We start from the raw sequence: 19,710 nt of genomic DNA, 5'->3' as shown, positions 1-19,710 counted from the left end.
ATCCTCTTAGCGTCCACATTCTGGATAGTGGGACCTAGAAAATTTCATATGATATTCTTTGTTATTTGGGTGCACAGTCAGGCTTTTGCAGGACAGGTCAATACACTGTGGTGCCCTGAACCTCTGGCAAGCTTACTGGCTTGCCACAGGTCTCTGCAAATTCTCTGGATAATGCTTACTCTCTACCTCCAGTGACACTGCTCGGCTTTCACAGGTCAATGCATCATGGTAACTGCCTCACTTCACCAGTGCTTGACCTGCTCACCTACCTCTGGCCTCTGTGGACTCACCGCTGTACCTTCACAACAGCCTTCTGCAGGACTGCTTACCTATCCACCACAGACCACTGCCCTTTCCACGATTCTCCATTTCTGTCCATGATGCTCTTTCATCTTCATATTGTGTACCTGTAGTGATCCTTCCACTCCTCAGTACAGCTGTGTATCTTTCTTTGGTCTGTGTTGAGTCAGTCCTTCAGCTTTTCCTGCTGTCAGTTGGTCAGTCGCAGGCCAATGTGAAGTCATAATGTCCAAGACATCTGCTCCTCTGTGAAAATCTGGGGACTGCTATGTACATGAGGACTTCATGACTACTTAACTCTCAGACTTCTGTGCAAAGTTTTGTTTTCTCCTTATTCTCTCCTGTTTTAAAGTAAAGCTGTCTTTAAGAAACTGCTCACCCAAAGCTGGCAAAGCTTGGCTTCAGTTAGGCACTGAAGTTTGCTCATTAGAGGACTTGCTTTACTCTTCAGCTGATCTGTTGCAGGAGGCATTTGAGAGCACCATGGTAACGACATAAGTCACAGTTTGCACCACAAGGGACCCCAGTTTGTTTTTCACCTGTGAGTCATGCTTCACAAGTGACTCTCCTGGAAAGTATTTGTTGGTTCAGGGGCATTGTGTCACATGTGGCCACCAACCGGCAAGTCCTTTTCACAGAAAAGTCAGCACAAAGAAGGTTTTTAAATGCTCCAAGATCCAGATGTAAATTGTTGTTAATTTCCAGATCTTCATAATGCTCTGAGAGCATTATCAGACTCACTCCCTGGCAGGACAAGCCTTACATATCAGGAGACCTGCTGGATTATGCTATTAAAGACAGCTCATTTTAGTATTAAAAATCAGGTGTAGTTTATAATATAGTGATTGGTAACCCTCCTGATATAAGTATAGCTATTCTGTAGTAATGTACTGTGCTCCTTGTAATTAATTCTCGATTTCCATTATTTCAAAAAAGATGTAAAAGTAATAATAATGTAAAATGAATTTTGTTAATGCTGTAGAATTTTAAGTACCATCAAATACTAATAGGTAGCTCTAAAATGTATTCTTTCACTTTTATGTGTCAGTGGTAATTATCGAAGAAAATAATTGGCTTGTAATTATGGAGCAATCCAGTGTAGTTAAAATCACAATAATAAAAGTAGACAAGGGACTATACAACAAAAGCTGTAAGACAAATCCAGGAAGTGAGGCAGTGGACGTTCTTCTGATACCTGGACCCTTGAAAACAGATGGGAGGGTGGAAGAAATGCAAGAGCAGGAAGGCCATTTCCTTAGTACCAACCTAAGTGCTCTTTCAAATAGAAACAGGACAGGGTAAATTCATATTGCCTAATACCATATCTAAGGTGAGTGTCTGTATTTGGATGCATGCTCATGTAATCAGTATAAAGGGGTAGGCAACTTTGAAGAAGAAAGTTCCTCCTGGCTCTCAGCTGTCTGTCCCACCCCATCACCTCGCTCAGAGGAATGGTGGGTGCTTGAGGAACTGGTGTTACCTCCGGCATGTGAACTGATACTACAGCTTCCCCCATTCTGGTTCCCTAAAGTAGTACCACTTGTCTGATGAAGAGTGACTGCTAGGCTGAAAATCTGACAAGATTCATACCTGTGTCTTTCTCCGTGCCAATGCCAAAACCTCTGTGAAATGTCAGACTTTTAGAAGGAGTAGAACTTAAAGTAAATACTACTCCCATGTCAGTAAATACATGAGGATAGTGACAGCAGTAAAACATAAGTAGCCAAAAGCTATAATGGATCTGAAGGTATCGGTGGGGACGGGATCTCCTGTCCCTGTGTTCCCTGGCGTACCATCTGGGTTCCTTATAATTCTGGTTTCCAGTTTTCATGTCCGTTATTGTTGAAGAGAAAACAACAGAAAAGTGGAGGTGAGAGTTGGGTGAATGCTAACTCTTTTCACTGGCAAATGGACTTTCAAACACATGTAAGCATTCATACGAAGGGGAACAAGAATTAATTAATCTTTACAGTTAATTCTTACAACTGAAAATGCACTTCCCTTGGCTTCTGTTCTTAGCATGATTTTTTTTTTTTACCTGCGCACACCCTTTATGCTTCTTCAGCTTTCCTTTCAGTGAATCTGTGTCTTTGTCTGTAACAGTAACAGCTGCATTTATTATAGACTTCTTTTTATAAATGATAAAACTTCAGTTATTTATCAAAAAATAAATACTGATTAAGTTATTTATAATTTTATAGTTATTACATATTGCTTACCATTCTGTTTCATTCAGCTGATTGAAAAACGTGCACTACTTCAGTAAACTAAGTATTACTTTTCTCTAAAAAGCTGGGTTTGGCAAATATATCATGATTAGATGTTGATGTATGCCTGTTAACTAAAAGCAGGCAGAGTACACTGGAGTGAGGTTTTAATGGAAAATACATTTATGATTGATCAAAAATATTTGGGGGTTCATACCAATTCAGTGATTAATTTGAGGGAGAAAACCCCAAGGTTTCAGAAAAACACACTCTTTGATTTATCCTTTTTCATTCCTAGACTGCACTTCTGGTCTGTTTCAAAATGCTGCTTTAAGAGATTTGCCTAAATGTTAATCAAAATAGATATTTAAAAAATTAGAAGACAAAAGCTAAAACAAAACAAAACAAACAAAAGAAAAATTAGCTGTTAAATTTGAGTCAAAGAAAACTTTTTCCTGCTGTTTTCATTTTTGCAAGCCTTCTGAAGGCACAGGACAGGCTGATCTGAGTTAGGGATTGTGTGAATCTGTCACCTTCTTTCCTGCCCTGAGCAATGTGTCCTGCACATTCCCCTCCCTGCCAGGAGTCAATCACTCAAAGTGTGAATCTAGTTGCAAATTAATTGCTCTCTAAAACTAGGATTTAGTTTTCAGGGAACTGGCTAGTTATATAAATGTAACTACGGGCTCAAGGGGGTGGAGGGGTGGGTGCGCAGCCATGTGGCTGGGGGCAGGGAGGAATTTGGGACCACAACCTCTGTAATTGACACCAGCCTGAATGAATGTGGAATGGCAACCTACCAACTGCCTGTGTGAGCTGCGAGCCTGCTAGATGAGGTGTTTGGAGGGATCACAGAGGGGGGACCAGTGGAGGCTGCCTTACTGAACAACAAAGCAAGATGCTCCTTCTCAGGGCTCGCTCTGAGTGCCACCCTCTGTATTTGCATCCCGCTCTGTGGGAAGCTCAAATGCTGCTTTTTCCTTTGGTGGGGGCAGGGGGTGAAGGTTAGAACATCAAGGCAGTCTCCCTGGAGGGTCAAAGTTCAACCAGGGGTTTCTAATTTGGGTATATATATATATATATAAAACTATGAGTACGTGTGTATGTATGTATGTATATATATCTGTATTAATGTGTGGACTTAAGGGGAATTAAGGCACTCTTTAGACTTTCAGAGTTATATAAACTTGTGTATGTGTGTTTGTGTGTTTACTCAAAAGGAAGCTTTGCAATTAGCTGTATTTTTTTTTGTAAACCATTTCTATAAATATTTGAAAAGAGCTAACACATTGCAAAGATTTAGTTAACAGACTTTGTTGAAATGAAATTTAAGAATGCTACCCTATCAGTATTAAGAGGTCATAGTATCCTACCAGTATTAAGAGGTCATTTTCTGTGTGTGTGAATGTTCCAGTTGAAGCCTGTTTCAACCAAAACATCTGTTCAGTTATCTGCAACTGATGTGTGAATTTTTTGGCAAAAGCCCCACTCGATATTTTTAATAGTGAATAATAAAGTTATATTTTTAATGTTTTACCATTATGTTCAAAAGTTATATAACCAGATCTGGATCTATGTGGTTACTGCTATTTATACTACTGTTGGGGTGTACAACAGATCCAGTGTGTTCTGAATAAACACTAAAGAAAAAGATGGAACTTGTATTACCAAGATGATCACTTGAGTGTAAGGAAATAGAACAAAGTAGCCAAGATAAATTGCAGTGGGAGTACAAAGAATCAGTAATATGTGCTATCCTCTCAAACTTGTGTAAATGAGATTTCAATCTCAACAAAGAACTATATGGTTAAAGATATTAAAATCCATTTAAATTATCCTTTACCACAAATGCAATATTTGTGTAAAATAAATGCCAATAAAGATATGTAGTAATGGAAGGCAAAGGCACAATTTTCTATATTGTTTCCTTTGTAAGACAAAATATGCAGTTAATTTATTGCCATGCCTTAGCCTACTCATTTCTTATCGTTTGCCAATTACTGCTTAAATCTGCTTTTTTTTATTTGTTCTTCTTGCTCCCAGTTTTGCAGAATAACTCTTGAGTCTCTCATCTCCTAATACTCTCCCTACTGCATGCCAAGAACAAAAAGCATCTTGTGATCAGTATTTAACATATCAATTTGATGATGTTCCCTGCAAATGGACCGGGGTTTTGCTTTAGACAACTATGTTTACTGAAGACCGCCAAAACAAGCTAAACAAAATAAGGCAAAACAAAAAATCTCCACTTTTTCCTTTTGATCTCAATCCTGATATATCCTTTCTGATAAACTTAGAGTTAATAATATCACTGGCTTTGTGATCATGTCTGAACTGTTCATGTATAGAATCATAGAATGGTTTGAGTTGGAGGGGACCTTAAAGATCATCTAGTGATCTTTTAGTGTGTTAACACTCACCCAACGATGCCAGACATGTGAAGATAGCAAACGCTGCAGCAGTTTCTGTTATGAGATCATGTCCTGAGATTCTTTCTCCATCAAGCAGTCACTGAAGTCTTTAGGAACACACTCGACTGAGGCACTAAAATCTTCACAAAATACGAGGTTTTGCTGCAGGCATTACTTCCTGTATGTTCAGTTTGTGAATGCCCTTAAAGTACCCACTTAAGGTGCAAGCTTAAGTGAGTGACTCTGTCAGGGCTTTAAAAATGATGACTAGATTCTGCAGACCTTAATAACATTAGTATAAAGAGGTGGGGTTTTTTCCCCACTGATTTCAGAAGTCTTTGTCTTAGTGCTCATGAGTAGTTATCATGATGTATAGAAGGAAATACACTGGAGAGTAAATGCATTACAGGACGTGTCTAAGGATTGCAGTGCCTAACCTACAGGAAAGATTTAACTTGAGCACCCTTAGCCTCTGAGCAACAGGCAGACCTTGCAGAACTCTCCAGAGAGTAGTTGGCTTTCGCTATGCAAGATTTGAGTGTTCTGTTGCTGAACATATTTTCCCATTAAGTCACACCCTAGCATAGTGTGTATATGGGTTTGTTACACAGCCTCCCTTTTATGAACTTTTAATATTTATAAGAAAATAATAGTACTTGCTAATACTATTCAATATGGTAGAACTACAGAAAAAATATGGCAGAAACATGCCAAAGCAAAGGTACAAAAATCTTCAATGTGGTACTATATATATATATATATTTATTTTTAAAGGCTTTCTAGACAGAGGTACTAGGTGATCTTCTTTGACTGTGCTGATATTAAACAAGCAAAATGATTTATGAAAATGACAAAATGCAGGGTACTTCTAATGAAGCATAAAATGGATTTTAAGATGTGGATGAAGGTGCTTACTGCTATCAGTGTACAGCACTGTATTTATTAAAAAAAATCTGGTAGCAATTTCCTGTAAATTTCACTTTGTTGATACCACCAGGTTTGGAATAATAATTCTTATATTTTTTTCTTTGCTAATTTATTTCCCTCAAGGCATAATATACTTTGGCATTGTATCAGGTTAATATTAATATTCCATATTCTATCTGCTAAGTATCTTTTTCATAGTTTTAAGTTAATGGCCCACCTGACCTTTATATCTCTAGAAGCAATTTGTTCAGCTTTCTACATAAATCTTCATATTTCAATGTTAACCCGAAAATAAAATCTTTCTAAAATATGCTTTTGTTGAATGCCGTTGTGAAATGTATTAGAGAACCTACAACTTTATAAAGTGTCGAGCTTTACCAAACCTTGTTATAGTAGCAACATTTGCTGAAAGTTTATTCTTAGAATTGTAGTAGAAACTGAAACTCACATTTCAGTTACAATGATTTGGCAACTGATTTCTTTAATTTTTATTTTCACCTGTCAGATATCTGGTAAAATAAGCAATATAGCTGATGGCTGATTCATCTTTAATTCTTTAATTTTTGTTACAAAGGAGAGAATTGGCATTTGTAAATACTGACTGGCTGCCCTTTTCTGTTTTTTTTTTTTTTTTTTTTTTTTTTCTGCAAAATGTCTCCAAATTTATGGTGATAGAGATGAGAGCTGAATCTGGCCAACACAGGCTGGCATGTTCAAAACAGTACTGCTAGGATGGATGAATGCAATGTGTGTTGTAATGGGTGTTCTGCTGAGTGACTGCCTTTTGGGTCGCAGTTTCTAGGAAGCTGAGACTAGCAGTGTAGATGGAAGAGATACCTGATGTGGGGATAGAGTGCATTGGGGGCTGATTTTTAAAACTGTTGATAATCCAGCATGTTCTACAGAGATCACTAGAAGGTGCTGGTTAATTAACATTTCTGAAAATCTAGTATTGTCCATTTACTGGCTGATTTCAGTAGTGAATGTCATGTCCCTGTGGGGTGATATTATTTCCACCCTAGGTACCACATTAGCTGACAGAGCCAGGTCTCTTAATGCTCCAGAAATAGTATAATACTGCACTTTCCATCTATGAACGAGATATTTCTTGGACACTGATTCCCAGCCAGTTTGCCAAGTGTCTTGTGTTAGGTTCAGCTGCAGTGTTTCAAGCAATTGTTTTTCTTTACTTGATGATTTCCTCAGATTGCAGGGCTGCTGCTGCTGTTGCTGCCTTCTAATCATCTTCAGAGCCTGCAAGCATCCAGCAGAGCTTATCAGCGAGGCCTCCACAATTCATCTGGAGCATGCTTGTGCCTCACTGGCTGGGAACTGCTTCTCTAGGAAGACCTTGGATACAAGGAACTAGTCCCAGAGTCAGTGTGGCTCTTTTATACCTCTGCTGATACTGGGCAATTGGAAGTGCAGGCTGGTTCCTTGCATTATGTGTGTTTAGTAGAAGAAAAAGAAATGTCCCTACCTGAATTTAGTTGTCTCGTTCACTGAAGAAGTACGAGAAATGCCATTGTACTCATCTTCAATCTGTTTTTGCTCATCCCCACACCTGGCTGGGCAACCTAAAATGAATAGGTCCAGGATTGTAAATACAACTTAATAATAACGAAAAATGTATCAACTAACCTCAGTCAAGTATTATAGTCTGGGCATGGGATGAACTCTCTTAAAGAACACATGCTTTGAAGTTTAAATTGTAACATTATCAACATAGGAAAGGATATTTTGTTTATACTAAGTGTTGTTATTTTTTTAGTGCCAAAATGTAGGAAAGGGAGATAAACCCATAGTGACCTTTTCCATCATCCTCTTTCTCCATCTAAAGCTAAATCCCATGTTTTCTAATTTTCTAATCCCACCTCATAGACAATAGCCCTCTAGTCTTTGTAGCCTTCAAATCAGTTTTTGAGCATTGATGTATCTTGACTCGCCCAGTCTGACATCTTTTGGTTCAAAAGACTTTCCACAGCAGGCATGGAGTATGCTGTACTTCAGTCTTGCTTCTGCTTATTCCTATTGACAGCTGCTGAGAACACAACAACTTTCCTTGTACTATGCAAGAAATGAAGTGGTTTTTTCTCAAGTAGTCTGAGTATTGGAACACATAACAGCATCATTAGCTTTCCTTTGGTCGACTGACGAAGATTAAAGTATTTCTGACACTTAAGTCTCAACAATAAAATAAATATAAATCCTTTTCCTTGTGTTAAATTTTGTCTGTATTTGTTTTTCCTGTAGTCAGTGCTTGTAGATTCCAAATTAACTTTGATCTTTTCCCCTTGCTGATAAACCTGCATAAATCCAGACTTGGGTATGTTCAATTTTCAGGTCATAACCTTTAATAATGCCCATCCAAATATCTCTGTTAATTTGGTGTAGCTGTGTCAAATTACCTCATCTCACAGCCTAGCCTGATAATCTCAATAAACATCAGAAGGAAAGCAATTGTATCATAATTTGTATTATTTAGCATAACCTGAAGATAGAGGAACTTCTCAGTCGTGAGTTTATGAACTAATGACGTTAATTTCTAGACTTGAGGTGGTGCAGAGTGTGGTACAGTAGGGAACCGGGCATGATGCGAGCACCTACCGAGACACCTTCATCAGTCAGCTTCTGCTCCACCACCAAACAGAACGCTGTTAACCAGCCTCTTTTTTAACTGGCATGGAGGTGACCCCCATGACAATAGTGAGTCATAGCAGCCTATAAGCAGTCCAAGGGAGAGGCGGTTCAATTGCTTATGGAGTACTTTTTAGCTACACAGTTAAATGAAGAACAGATGATAGTAGAAAGCAGGAGGTCAGATACTGGGGAGAAAGAAAGGACTAAAGTCTCTTCTATTATATTTGGCATAATTGCATAATCTGGGACAGTCTATCAATGCAGTACAGTGTACCTAACAGTTGCAATGTTTAGGAAAAAATAGGACCAGTACAAACATTTATGATGCTTTTACTCTAATGTTCTCCTGATGACAGCTACTTTCAGATCAGGTAATCTCCCCTACTTCATGTACTTTGTCAATCTAGTAACCTTCCATGGATCTCTTTTGAAGGTCTGGTATAGTCTCTTCTTGAAACATCATAAAGATTTTACACCCACAAAGTCTTTTAGCAAGACAGAGGCACTACCCACCACATTAATACCTTTATCCTCTTGTTTATTTTGAGTCTGGATCCCAATATCTTAGTCTGGCTTTGTCTGAGGCCCTCTAATTCTCGCCCTGAGACAGTACGCAGTCCATCCATACCCCCTCTCTTTATCATGTTTGATTTTATAGACTTATACAATGGCTTCCTTAAGACTGCTCTTTTCCAGAATGAAGGGTCTGTCATAGGAAGGTTTTTGTGGTTCTTGTTGCCCACTTCTGAACCCATTTGTGGTCTAATTTGTCTTTTTGAAGGTGAGGAGACAGGGCCTGCACATTCAGTTCAATATGTGGATACAGTATGGATTGCTATGTTTAAATATGTTTTTTTTTAGTCTCTATTCCTGTCCTAATTGAACATAATATTTGTTTTACTTCTTGGATCTTACAAAATACTGAGCTGATATTTTCTAGGAACTTTCTGTTGAAATCCCAAGATGTCATTAATGACTGGTATAGGTCAGTCCAGGGCCCATCATGTTATATGTGAAACTGATTTTAACTCATGGATATTGCTTTATATTTATCTACATTGAAAGCCACTTGCCATTGTACAGGCTCTTATTATTATAAAGCTTTCCTACAATTTTTCACAGTCTGCCCTTATCCTTGATACCCTTTAAAACTTCATCAGCACAATTTGTCTTCTCTTTTTCTAGGCCACTTATGATGATGTTGTACAGTGCTGACTCTGCAAAACCCCTTTGGTGACCTTTTTTTTCAGCAATGCAGGATCTCCTCCTACCCAGTTTCTTGTTGTTTAACCAGTTATATATCCACCCCAGGACTTTTTGCCTTATCCAAAATGTGTCACAAAATATTACCGTAACTGTACCACTGACTGCCAGAGCTTCTTCCCCTTCTCTTCCAGCTTACACTGAGACTGTATTTGTCCAAGTAGACTTTGAATTCCCCACCAGCAAACAAGCCAGCCAGAACACTTTGGTTATCTTCATCTTAATCCTCTCCCAGTCAAACCTCTGCAAATACAGCCAGCCTTCCTTTTACTGCTACTGATGTTTGGTGAGAGTTTCAAAGTGAGACACCATCCTGGAAAGGCTTGTAGCATTTGGTTAGGAGAACATAGTAAATGAAATACATTTGTCCTATCTGTTAACACCTTTAAATTAGAGAAAAGAAAACATTCCAAAATACTTTTCCCAAGAATGAATTGAAATGTAAAATCTTTCAACACAAAATTGAATCATCCCTTTATATGCTTGTTTGTTAATATCACAGATCAAGTATTGAGTGATGAAGAAATATTTTAAGGTGTCACTCCTCTGGTTTTCAGTTTGGTATCTTAACCACTCTTTTTTTTTTTTTTTTTTTTTTTTTTTCCCTCCATATTTTTTTTTTTTCTTGAGATTGAGTCTGCTAGAGTTGGGGTTCAGTCTCTATTTCATTAATCTCCCTACTGGTAACATGCCTGTTATCTGGTCTAAAGATTGATTTCCATGATCTGGCTGCTTCATCTGGAAAATTGTTTAGGGTAAAAATCTCTGTGCAGATTATTGTGTCTCATTCCCTCAAGAGGAATTATATTTTGCCCTTTTTAATGTTAACTCTTTGGCCTCAAGAAGTTTGTTGATTTTATTATTGATAATCAAGTTTGATATGATGTATTCCACAGAATATTGGCTTATTTGCTAGCTAATTTGGCACTGAATGTAGCCAGGCCAGCGCCAGCTGATTACGTGTTTTTCCATTGACATTGCCAAAATACAGGAGGTGGTAGAGTAGACACACTCCTTCCTTCCTCTTTGAGGAACTCTGATCAGGGTGAGGTTTTTTCAGTTTTGGATTTTATTATTGTTTCTGGTACACTTCAGTCTCAGAAGATGTACTGAAATTGTGATATTTGTAGCAAGGAATTTGTGTCATTGACATTGAAGAAATTTGCTGATAAAGTTATTCCAAACAAATGTGGAAGATTTTGCTTTACATTTGAAAGTCATATTTTTCATGCTGTAGTAATTAGTGGCCATAGATAAATATTTGGAAAATAACCAGGAAAATGTACTAATTTTTAAATCTAAAGTGTGCATTCAGAAAGAATTAAAACTGAATGACAATCGTGCCATACTTGTTATTCATGTCCATTAAGTTCTGCAGTGACTACTGCAGTAATGCAGAGGTCTGTGCCTTTTTTGTATTTGGCAGACTTAACAATCTATTCTACATTTGTGCTTGAGTTTCTAACAGCTCATTTTCATTCTGTTGTGTGCCATTAAATATTTCTATCTTCTTCAGGGGAAGCAAGCCTGTGTTTTTAGTCTTATTGTATCATCTTCCATTCAGAGACACTTTGTTTCTATGGATGAGTGGGAAGATTTTGGTTGGAAAGGTAGCAATGCCATGAAGAAACATTGCAAAGGATGTGCAAAGTCAACTGTTTCGTTCCACAGTACTTTATCTGAGGAATTAGGGTTATATAGTTTCTTTTAAAGTGCTTTGGCCAGATCTTTCATTCCAAGGTGTTCTGTTCTTTGCTTATACACACTAGTATATTCTTTAACTGTTTATGTTCAGAGGTGGGAGTAGAGAGTAGAATAAACAGGACGTTAACACTGTCACTGTTGGTAGGAATGAAGAAAGAGAAAAGCAAACTGTCAAAATGTGTAAATTATTGCAGCTTTGCTTAAGGTCTGAAATTTAGACTTGAGCATGTCTGCTTCATATATTGTTGAGCAGCTAAAAATAAACCTAACTCTGTGAACTAGATGGAGTTTACCTTTGCCATCACCGAACGAGCTTGTGCTTTGCATCTTTACACTTGTGCTATGTGTGACTGGTTGTCTCTCAGGAGTGGAACAACTTATTGGAGCTGTCAGGGATGGCTGATAGTTATTTGTAATAATAACTAGAGAATCCACAGTCGTTAATGAGGATCTCATTATGTTAGGCACTGTATAGCCATACAGTGAGAGATAAATCTATACTCCAGAGAAATAATGAAAATAGAAAAGGGAAAGTTTGTCAAAAGGTAAAAGGCCTACAGTTTTTGAAGAAAAATGTGAAAATTATAAGATGTCTGATACTGTCTATAGCCATACACTCTTGTTTACTGTATTATTTGAGCACCTCTCAATCTGTAACGTATTTATCTTCACAAATATCTTTTGATAAAGGAAAGTTCCATTATCTTCATTTAATCACTGACAGAAAGGACTAAATTACTTGCATCCTATTATGTAGATGACATGAGTAGGAAATTGTTCTGGACTGACATCTCCATGTCAAGACATTCTGAGTCTTGACATCTCACCTGGGCTTGTGCACTGCCTTTCCTTTTTATAATATAACTGACATACACTTTGATATGCATGCTTTATGATAAACTGATTTTGTATCTTGGATACCAAACACTGAGATCAGTAAAATGTCAGTCCTTGTACAGATAGAGATTCAATACATTTGGCATAAAATATAGGCACTTCCACAGTCCCTCTCTGAATCTGGCAATGTAATGTCATGCCATCATGTGCTACCTGTGCGGGGGGCCAACAGCTCAGTATCTGGCTTATGTAAAAAATATATGACCAGAGTTCTGTGATAGTAACAAGAAATTGCATTTTATTTGCACTATCACATCACATTGTTTTTTTGCCTTGATTTCCAGGGCTGGTATCAGGAGAGTAGACATTAATTTTGCACAATTGCATTTGCAGACGTGACTGATCCATTTGGTGACAAAATAAATGGGAAGATGATTACTTTTACTGAGCTACTAGGACTTGTCTTTTTCCTCTCTACAGTAAACTGTTTCATTGTTGCTTTCCTAGTGTGGCTGGTATTACCAATGTCAGCAAAAGATGTCTGATTACATTAACTGAAGCCATTAGAAACTTGCTGTATATATGTGTCTGGTATTTTTCTGTCTATTTAATAATCACAGCAGGATAAAATGTTTAAGGCCCAGATAGTTGGTATTTTTAAGAAGGAAGTTTACATGCTTCAGGTTTTATAATTTATGCCTTTCCATTTCCTATGTATATTTTTTTTAAATAATAAGATCAGCAGTTCCCTTGGACTCCCTCAGACAGTAGTTAATCACTTCTGTTCAGCTTTTTTCTACCTTTCAATGTTTCTCTTTTCTTTCTATTAAGATACATAGCAGAAATCTATTTCTTTGGACAAGTATTTTAAAATAATTTATTTCCTTTAATATGTCCATTATATATAACTATATTCCTTTAATATAGGATGAATGATGAGTGATTTCACAATGAGGAAATAATGAGACTTACTAAAATGTCCCATTCAGCAATGAATGTTTTATTTGCAGAGTTGCTAGGAGAAATATGCTAACCATAAAAAAGTCTGAGGCTCTCCCAGAGTATAATTATTACTTTATCCCTTTTTGTTGTCTTGATTGTGACTGACAAATATGATGGCTTTAGCATCATATGCTTTAGTTGACATTAAAAGTGTATGAATAAACTATTAAAAAAACTTCATCTTGAGGTGAAATGGCTAACAAGTGACAAATGGGTTGTCTGAATGAGGTAAGGTGGGAGTACATTAGCCTGACAAAATAATGGCACTATGAGAAATCTTTGAACTGGACACACAGTATTCTACCTTTTACCTGTCATGGTCTTATGGAGCAACAGGACTTCTCCACAAACTCCTGTTGTAATTGAGAATGCTTCATGGTGCATCTCCCCAGTCTGTGGCCTGTCCCCAGAAGGGCTGGAATTGGTAATCTGTGAACTGGAAGAAACTAATGAAAGCAAGATAATTGTGTTATAATGGTTCAAAAATACTCCATGTTAGAGTTGGACAACTGCAATTGTCAATGTGGGCGAGAAATACAGATATGCCACTAACTTTAGAATGACAAAATTCTCATCTGATATCTGACTTTTGTAGAAACCAAAGTTCAATGACAAATATAAATTTTCAGGCAGAGAGAGCTTTTCTACTTAGTCTAGCTATTATGCTTGTCTAGCCTTGTTTCAGAACATTCAGCTCTTAGTTAAAAAGAATAATCAAATTTTGGGTGCTCACTAGTCAAATTATAATCAATAGGAGTACATTCTTTATATACATCTACATGAGAGCTTCCATAATTATCATACCTTTTTTTCTGCTATGGCCTTGATGATGACAAGTTTGCAATAAATCTTAGACTTGCAGTTGATGCAGGTGTTAATGTATTTTATTTTTAAGGCATGAAAGATAGAAAGAGTCTCCTTGGAGAAATCTGATTTTATTCAGCCTATACATTTCCACTATAAGACAGGAAAAAAAATACATGCTGTTAAAGTTCTACTTTAAACTACTAGGAATAGATGATAGACTGAAAGAAATATCTGATATATTTTTCTTCATGTACTGATTGAAAAACAAACCAGACCTTCCAGGTTTTCTTCCATTTTACTTTAATGCTGTGTTTTCCTGTTGAAATGAGAAGGACTAATTCAACTTTACAAAATAGAAAAGAAGCCAAGATATAAATATTTATTGAATAATTCAGAACCAACCTATTGAAAAACTTCCACTCTTGAAACTTATTGGAAAATCTCTGTAACATGGAATATAGATTTGATGAAAAAAAGATCATGAGAGCAACAAATCTATTTGTCATCTGTATAAGAATACTTAGTCATTTGAGTAATATAATCAGGGAGTGCAATGATATAGACATAGAACAATACAGGGCCAAGAATAAAGTCCTGTGGGACATCAGCTGTAAGTGAAAAAAGACTTGATTAAGGATGGCTGTATTAAATAAGAAGTGAATGGTCAGGCAAAAATAACTTTAGCCAGCACATGTTAGCTTTAGTGATACATCTAGAGCACAATGAATAAGCAAAGGTGATTGTGAATATTCAGAATAGAAGACTGATGGCATTTCATTCGAGCAAATATTAAATTGTGTTCATGAACATGTGTATCTTGATCATTTCAGGTGATTAACAAAATGACACCATTTAGTGGATGTCTCCAGTAGACAGTTATAAATCCACTCTGGCAATGAGAAAAACAAGTTTTAACTTGTGGCGATATATGCAATACAATAAGCACTCTGGGAATAAGTTAGTTGAACAGATCTTCACCAGTGATCATAATGATAATGACAAAAAAGGTGTGCAAAGAGACAACGAGAACTGCTGCAGGTGAAGGCTTGAAAAGTGTGGAAGGAGCCTTACCAGAGGAGTAGCTGGTATATGTTTTTATTTTGGTGGGTCAATAGAAAACAAGGTAGGTTGTTTATACATTGAGCTATGATACGAGATTAATGATTTAAAATTTATTTTAAATTTCTTTTATTAATTTTAGTGTTAGGAAAATATAGGAAGATTTGGGAAACATGGTTCTAGTAATCCCAAGATAAATATTCAGCAGTCTAATTTTCTGCACTTTTTGTTTGCCATGCAACAGGAATCACCTGGTCCTGTTTTCCCTTCTTTATTTACTTTGCATTAGTCTTTATTAAAATGATCTCAATTTCCCATCATGGGGTGATTTTTAAGTCTTTTAAAGATTTATGTCTCCAGTTCCTCAGCATCTGATATCACTTCATGAACAGCACCACTTTCCAACATATTTTTGTTCAAATATACAAAGGTCATATTCTTCATCTGCTCTTTTCTCTCTAATTATCTGACTGATTTTATTTGCAACCTGTGTAGTCATAGGAGCCTAAGCTGGAAACAACCAATTAGATCAGACTGTCCCTCCTCTTGCCAATGTGGAACATAGTCCCCCAGACAGAGGACACACGCCTGATTTTAGCTAAAAGCTGAGAAGAAGCCTCCTGATCTTCACCCACTGAAATTCAAACTCTCATCTGTTATTAATCTGTTTTCAGAAAATGATTACCAGAACATCTGCTCATGCCCAGTAAATTTTTACTTCCTCCTCTTAAAGCTGACTTCCCCAGTGGACTGATGAAAGAGACTTTCTTCAGCTCATTCTGCTCTTTAAAATAACATTGGTCCACTTAATAAATGTTAGCTGAAAGTGATGTTGTGATCTTAGTAGTTCGTGTTACAGCTATAAGGGAAATAAGAGCAAAATGATTGCAAAATGAATAGTAGGATTTCCATCTACCCTTTTTTTCTTTTTTTTTTTTTTTTTTTTTTAATCAAGAAGCATTATGAAACATTCAGCAAATGCGTGGTTGGTGTTTATACAAAGTTGTAAGCATTTATACACTTTGAAAAGATTAAATACTATTCTAAAATGCTGATGTTTGTGATATGATACAGCTTTATTTGGCAATGTATATAAATTGTATGTAAAATGCAAAAAAAAATTCACTGTGGCTGAGAGGAGAGACTTTTCTGAGGTAAATGTGTTACAATAGTCTTAGATTTAGACATACATTTAGATTGTGACTCATATTTCTCTTTAAAACTTTCTTAACTCAAAGCTTTTGACAAAGAGAACTTTCTTGATGTCACTTTCCAACAGAAGATGCTAAGTTTCCATGGATATGGCCTACGTTCCCAGATTTGTAGGGTTATGCTGCTTGTCGATTATAGTGACGTTAAGCTATGTCTGTTAACGTTCCTTCTCTAGACTTACACAAATGTTTGTACATATAACAGGCAACTACTCACAGGTGAGACACCCAAGTTTTGCATGTAAGCCCAACATGTAACTCAGCTATGTTTCTCATCAAGTTGGACACCTTACTTCAGTTTTCTTGTCTCACTTCCAAATTTCAGGATGTATGAGGGAGTGCAAATAGAAGTTCATGCTCCCTGAAGGGAGGGGACTGTCTTGATCCTTACACATATTGGGGTGGGAAAATGCAAAGTGACAGTAGCACCAAAGATACAGCATGCACACAGCTACACAGAAATCATTAATCCTATGGCATTAATCAAGCCTTTAAAGTCTTCCCCTGTCCACTTCCATGACTTTTGCACAATATGTTCTCAAGTCCTCTTTCTAATCTCCATCCCAAATTTTATTCCATTCATTTCCACAGTAAGCATTTATCTGTATAATTTACTCATATATTTCTGTGCATTAAGGAAAATTCCATATCAACATGCCTATGCTTAAGTTTAATTTTCACGTTTTTGCCAGAGGTGTTGTTTTCTGATCTTAGAGTGCCTTTGTGTAGCTTGGATGGGCTACTAGGACAACACCCTCTCAACAGCCCAGATCACAGCAAACTGGCTGTGTAGAGGCCCTCTTGTGTAGTCTTCTGCCTCTGCACAGCGTGGCAGTTATTTACATAAACACTAGTTTCATGTGTCTCTTCAGAAGTAAAATTTAAATATTTAGTTTAGGGTTGCTACTCCAAATACAGATATTTGGGGCAGTAAATATTGGGCCTGATCCCCTGTGAGGAACTACTATTCTGATCGAGTGTCCAGGAAATAGTTGGGCAAAACTGAGAGTGGGAACCTAAAGCAAATCCACTAATGAAGTCAGATGACTTACAAAATAATTTAGTGTGGAAGCTGAAGTTTGGGGGTGTATAGTTCACATCAATTCAAAATCTGGAACTGTAGCCTTCTGTCTTCGTGGTGCACACACAGTTACACTGTAGGCAGTAGTTTAATGGGTTTTAGAGCACTAGAAGATTCAGCTTTTAAAGAAAAGGTCACTTTTAAGCCCAGTTATAACAGAAGTTGGTTATTCACTGTGATTGCCTACTGTTGCACAATTTAGTTGGAGTTGACACCTTGAAATCTTATTACTGTATTCTGTTAAGTAACAGTGAAATACATTGTTCTCACTATTTTATGTTTCAGAATAAAAGCCAAGGATTGAGTTTTGTCCGTATACATGCACCTTGGCAAGTACTTAGTCGAGAAGCGGAACTCCTTAAAATAAAAATGCCCACTAAAAAGGTAAGTATCTTCCATTTTCTATCAGTTGTATGATTGGAGAACAGGGGATCAGAATGACAGTTAAATGCATAGAAGCCCATGGAGTTACTTTATTTCAAAATCAGAACAATTGAACTGTTAGGCTTATTCTTTCACATTATTAATTACTTTGAGATGATTTAGTATTCAGAGTCATATTTAAGATGGGATTTTCAAGGGGTTTTTCAAAGGCTACAGAGGCAACTGGCTAACAGTCTGCATTCAGAAGAGTGATGACAGAGGTGAATTTTAAGGAGAGCTTTGAAAGCTGGGAAGGCAGTAGCTATTTCGATTTTTGTTGAAGAACTTTCCTCAAAGGTGAGGTACAGTATGGGAGACAGTATGATAGCTAGTCATTACCTTAAGATTTCTCTGAAGTCTGCGGATGCTGAGAGTCTGTTTTGGTAGTATCAATGACTTAGTGAATTCAGACTTGCATATTGCCATTAAAACTTTGGCTCACCATCTTCTTTACAGTCTGCTTTCAGCAGAGTTGCTGGCAAGCATTACAAATTCTGAGTAGCAGATCCCAAAATTTGTGGTCCCGCAATGATTTAGCATGTTGCCTAATAACTCCACTGAAGTCAGTGGAACTGCCTTGTGCTTTCAGTTAGTGGTACTCATCAACTGTACTACTGAATACTTATTTTATTGCATTGTCATTAGAATTGAAGGAAAGACCAATTTAATTTTCTTCCATGGGGTTATTTGTTTTTTTGTTTGGGTGTTTTTTTTTTTTCCCCATATTGATTGTTTTCACCCAGCAAAAGCTTCAGTGTTGTTCAAATCTCATGGTATTACAATCTGCCACTGTCAGAAATTTGGCCAAACCAATCTTGTATAATGTTACTATATTGAGTTTGCATCCTAGGATAAAAGAAATCTGGTTACTTCTAATCAGTCTTTGAAAATTAATAGATTTTGGACAGCTACAGTACCTCTGTCCCTTCTGGCATATTGATGATGTGTAGACCCTTTCTAGAAATAGACCCACATGCTCAACTCCTCTCTGATCCCTTTTCAGCTTTGTTCTTTTTGTGCATTTTTAGTGCCTGCTCACTTCTTCCTCCTTCCCACATGGGAATTTTCCCCTCATAACATTTTGCAGATACACTGAAGCAAGTTTTACACTATTTTAGTTGATGAATATTGCCATCATGTTGTTCTGAGTTAAGGTTTGTCCAGGAGCTGATAGTCTCCAATGGCTGCCCTAGTCATTCATGAAGAGTTCCACACCCCTTTCTCTGCTCTGACTGGGAGAAAATATGCACAATGTATCATAAGGCTCTAAACCCACAGAATTATCTGGGGCATCTAAAGACATCTAAAAATATTGACAGATTACTTCATTTAACTACTATACATTGTACATTATTTATATCACCTTTTCCTTTAAAGCAACAGATTTCAGTAAACAAATCAGGTCTGTGCACACTTAATGTTGAGTGAGGTTGCCTCATAACTGACATTTATTGAATATTATGACAAATATTCAAAGAGTGAATGAACATCCAGTCATTGATTAGGCAGTTATGAAAACAGCATTCAGGTTTGTATTTGTGATTTATTTTGGTGTGTAAAAGAAGACTAAATGAAATATGTCTACCAACAAAGAAACCAGATATCAATTTTCCTGAAAATTCACCCTAGGGTAATAAGTTGTTTTGTATAACTTAAAAGTGATATGACATTTTGAAGGAGAAGACTGCTGACAACTCTTTTTGACTACATTATTCTGTCATTATTTCAACTGCAGAAATGGAGCACAGAAAGCAAGCATGACAGGAAAACTATGTTCATGTCTTATGGGTTTTTTTGCAAGTAAAGACAGTTGGAAGAGGAATTTCCTGTGAAGAAAT

General features: G+C 36.9%; 1 protein-coding gene across 1 annotated transcript in view; it reads left to right on the top strand.

Annotated features, from left to right (window-relative positions):
- ANO2 (anoctamin 2) overlaps window positions 1–19,710 on the top strand; it is a 193,628-nt gene that overhangs the window by 22,521 nt on the left and 151,397 nt on the right. Inside the window, exon 4 of the mRNA XM_032995065.2 lies at window positions 17,735–17,833. Coding sequence (XP_032850956.2) covers window positions 17,735–17,833 — 99 coding nt within the window. The remainder of the gene's footprint in view (window positions 1–17,734; window positions 17,834–19,710) is intronic.

The sequence above is a fragment of the Tyto alba genome, unplaced genomic scaffold, assembly GCF_018691265.1.
Source record: "Tyto alba isolate M040663 unplaced genomic scaffold, T.alba_DEE_v4.0 Super-Scaffold_21, whole genome shotgun sequence".
Taxonomy (NCBI): domain Eukaryota; kingdom Metazoa; phylum Chordata; class Aves; order Strigiformes; family Tytonidae; genus Tyto; species Tyto alba.
The sequence above is the reverse complement of the archived record's forward strand: the minus strand, read 5'-3'. Positions and strand labels throughout refer to the sequence as shown.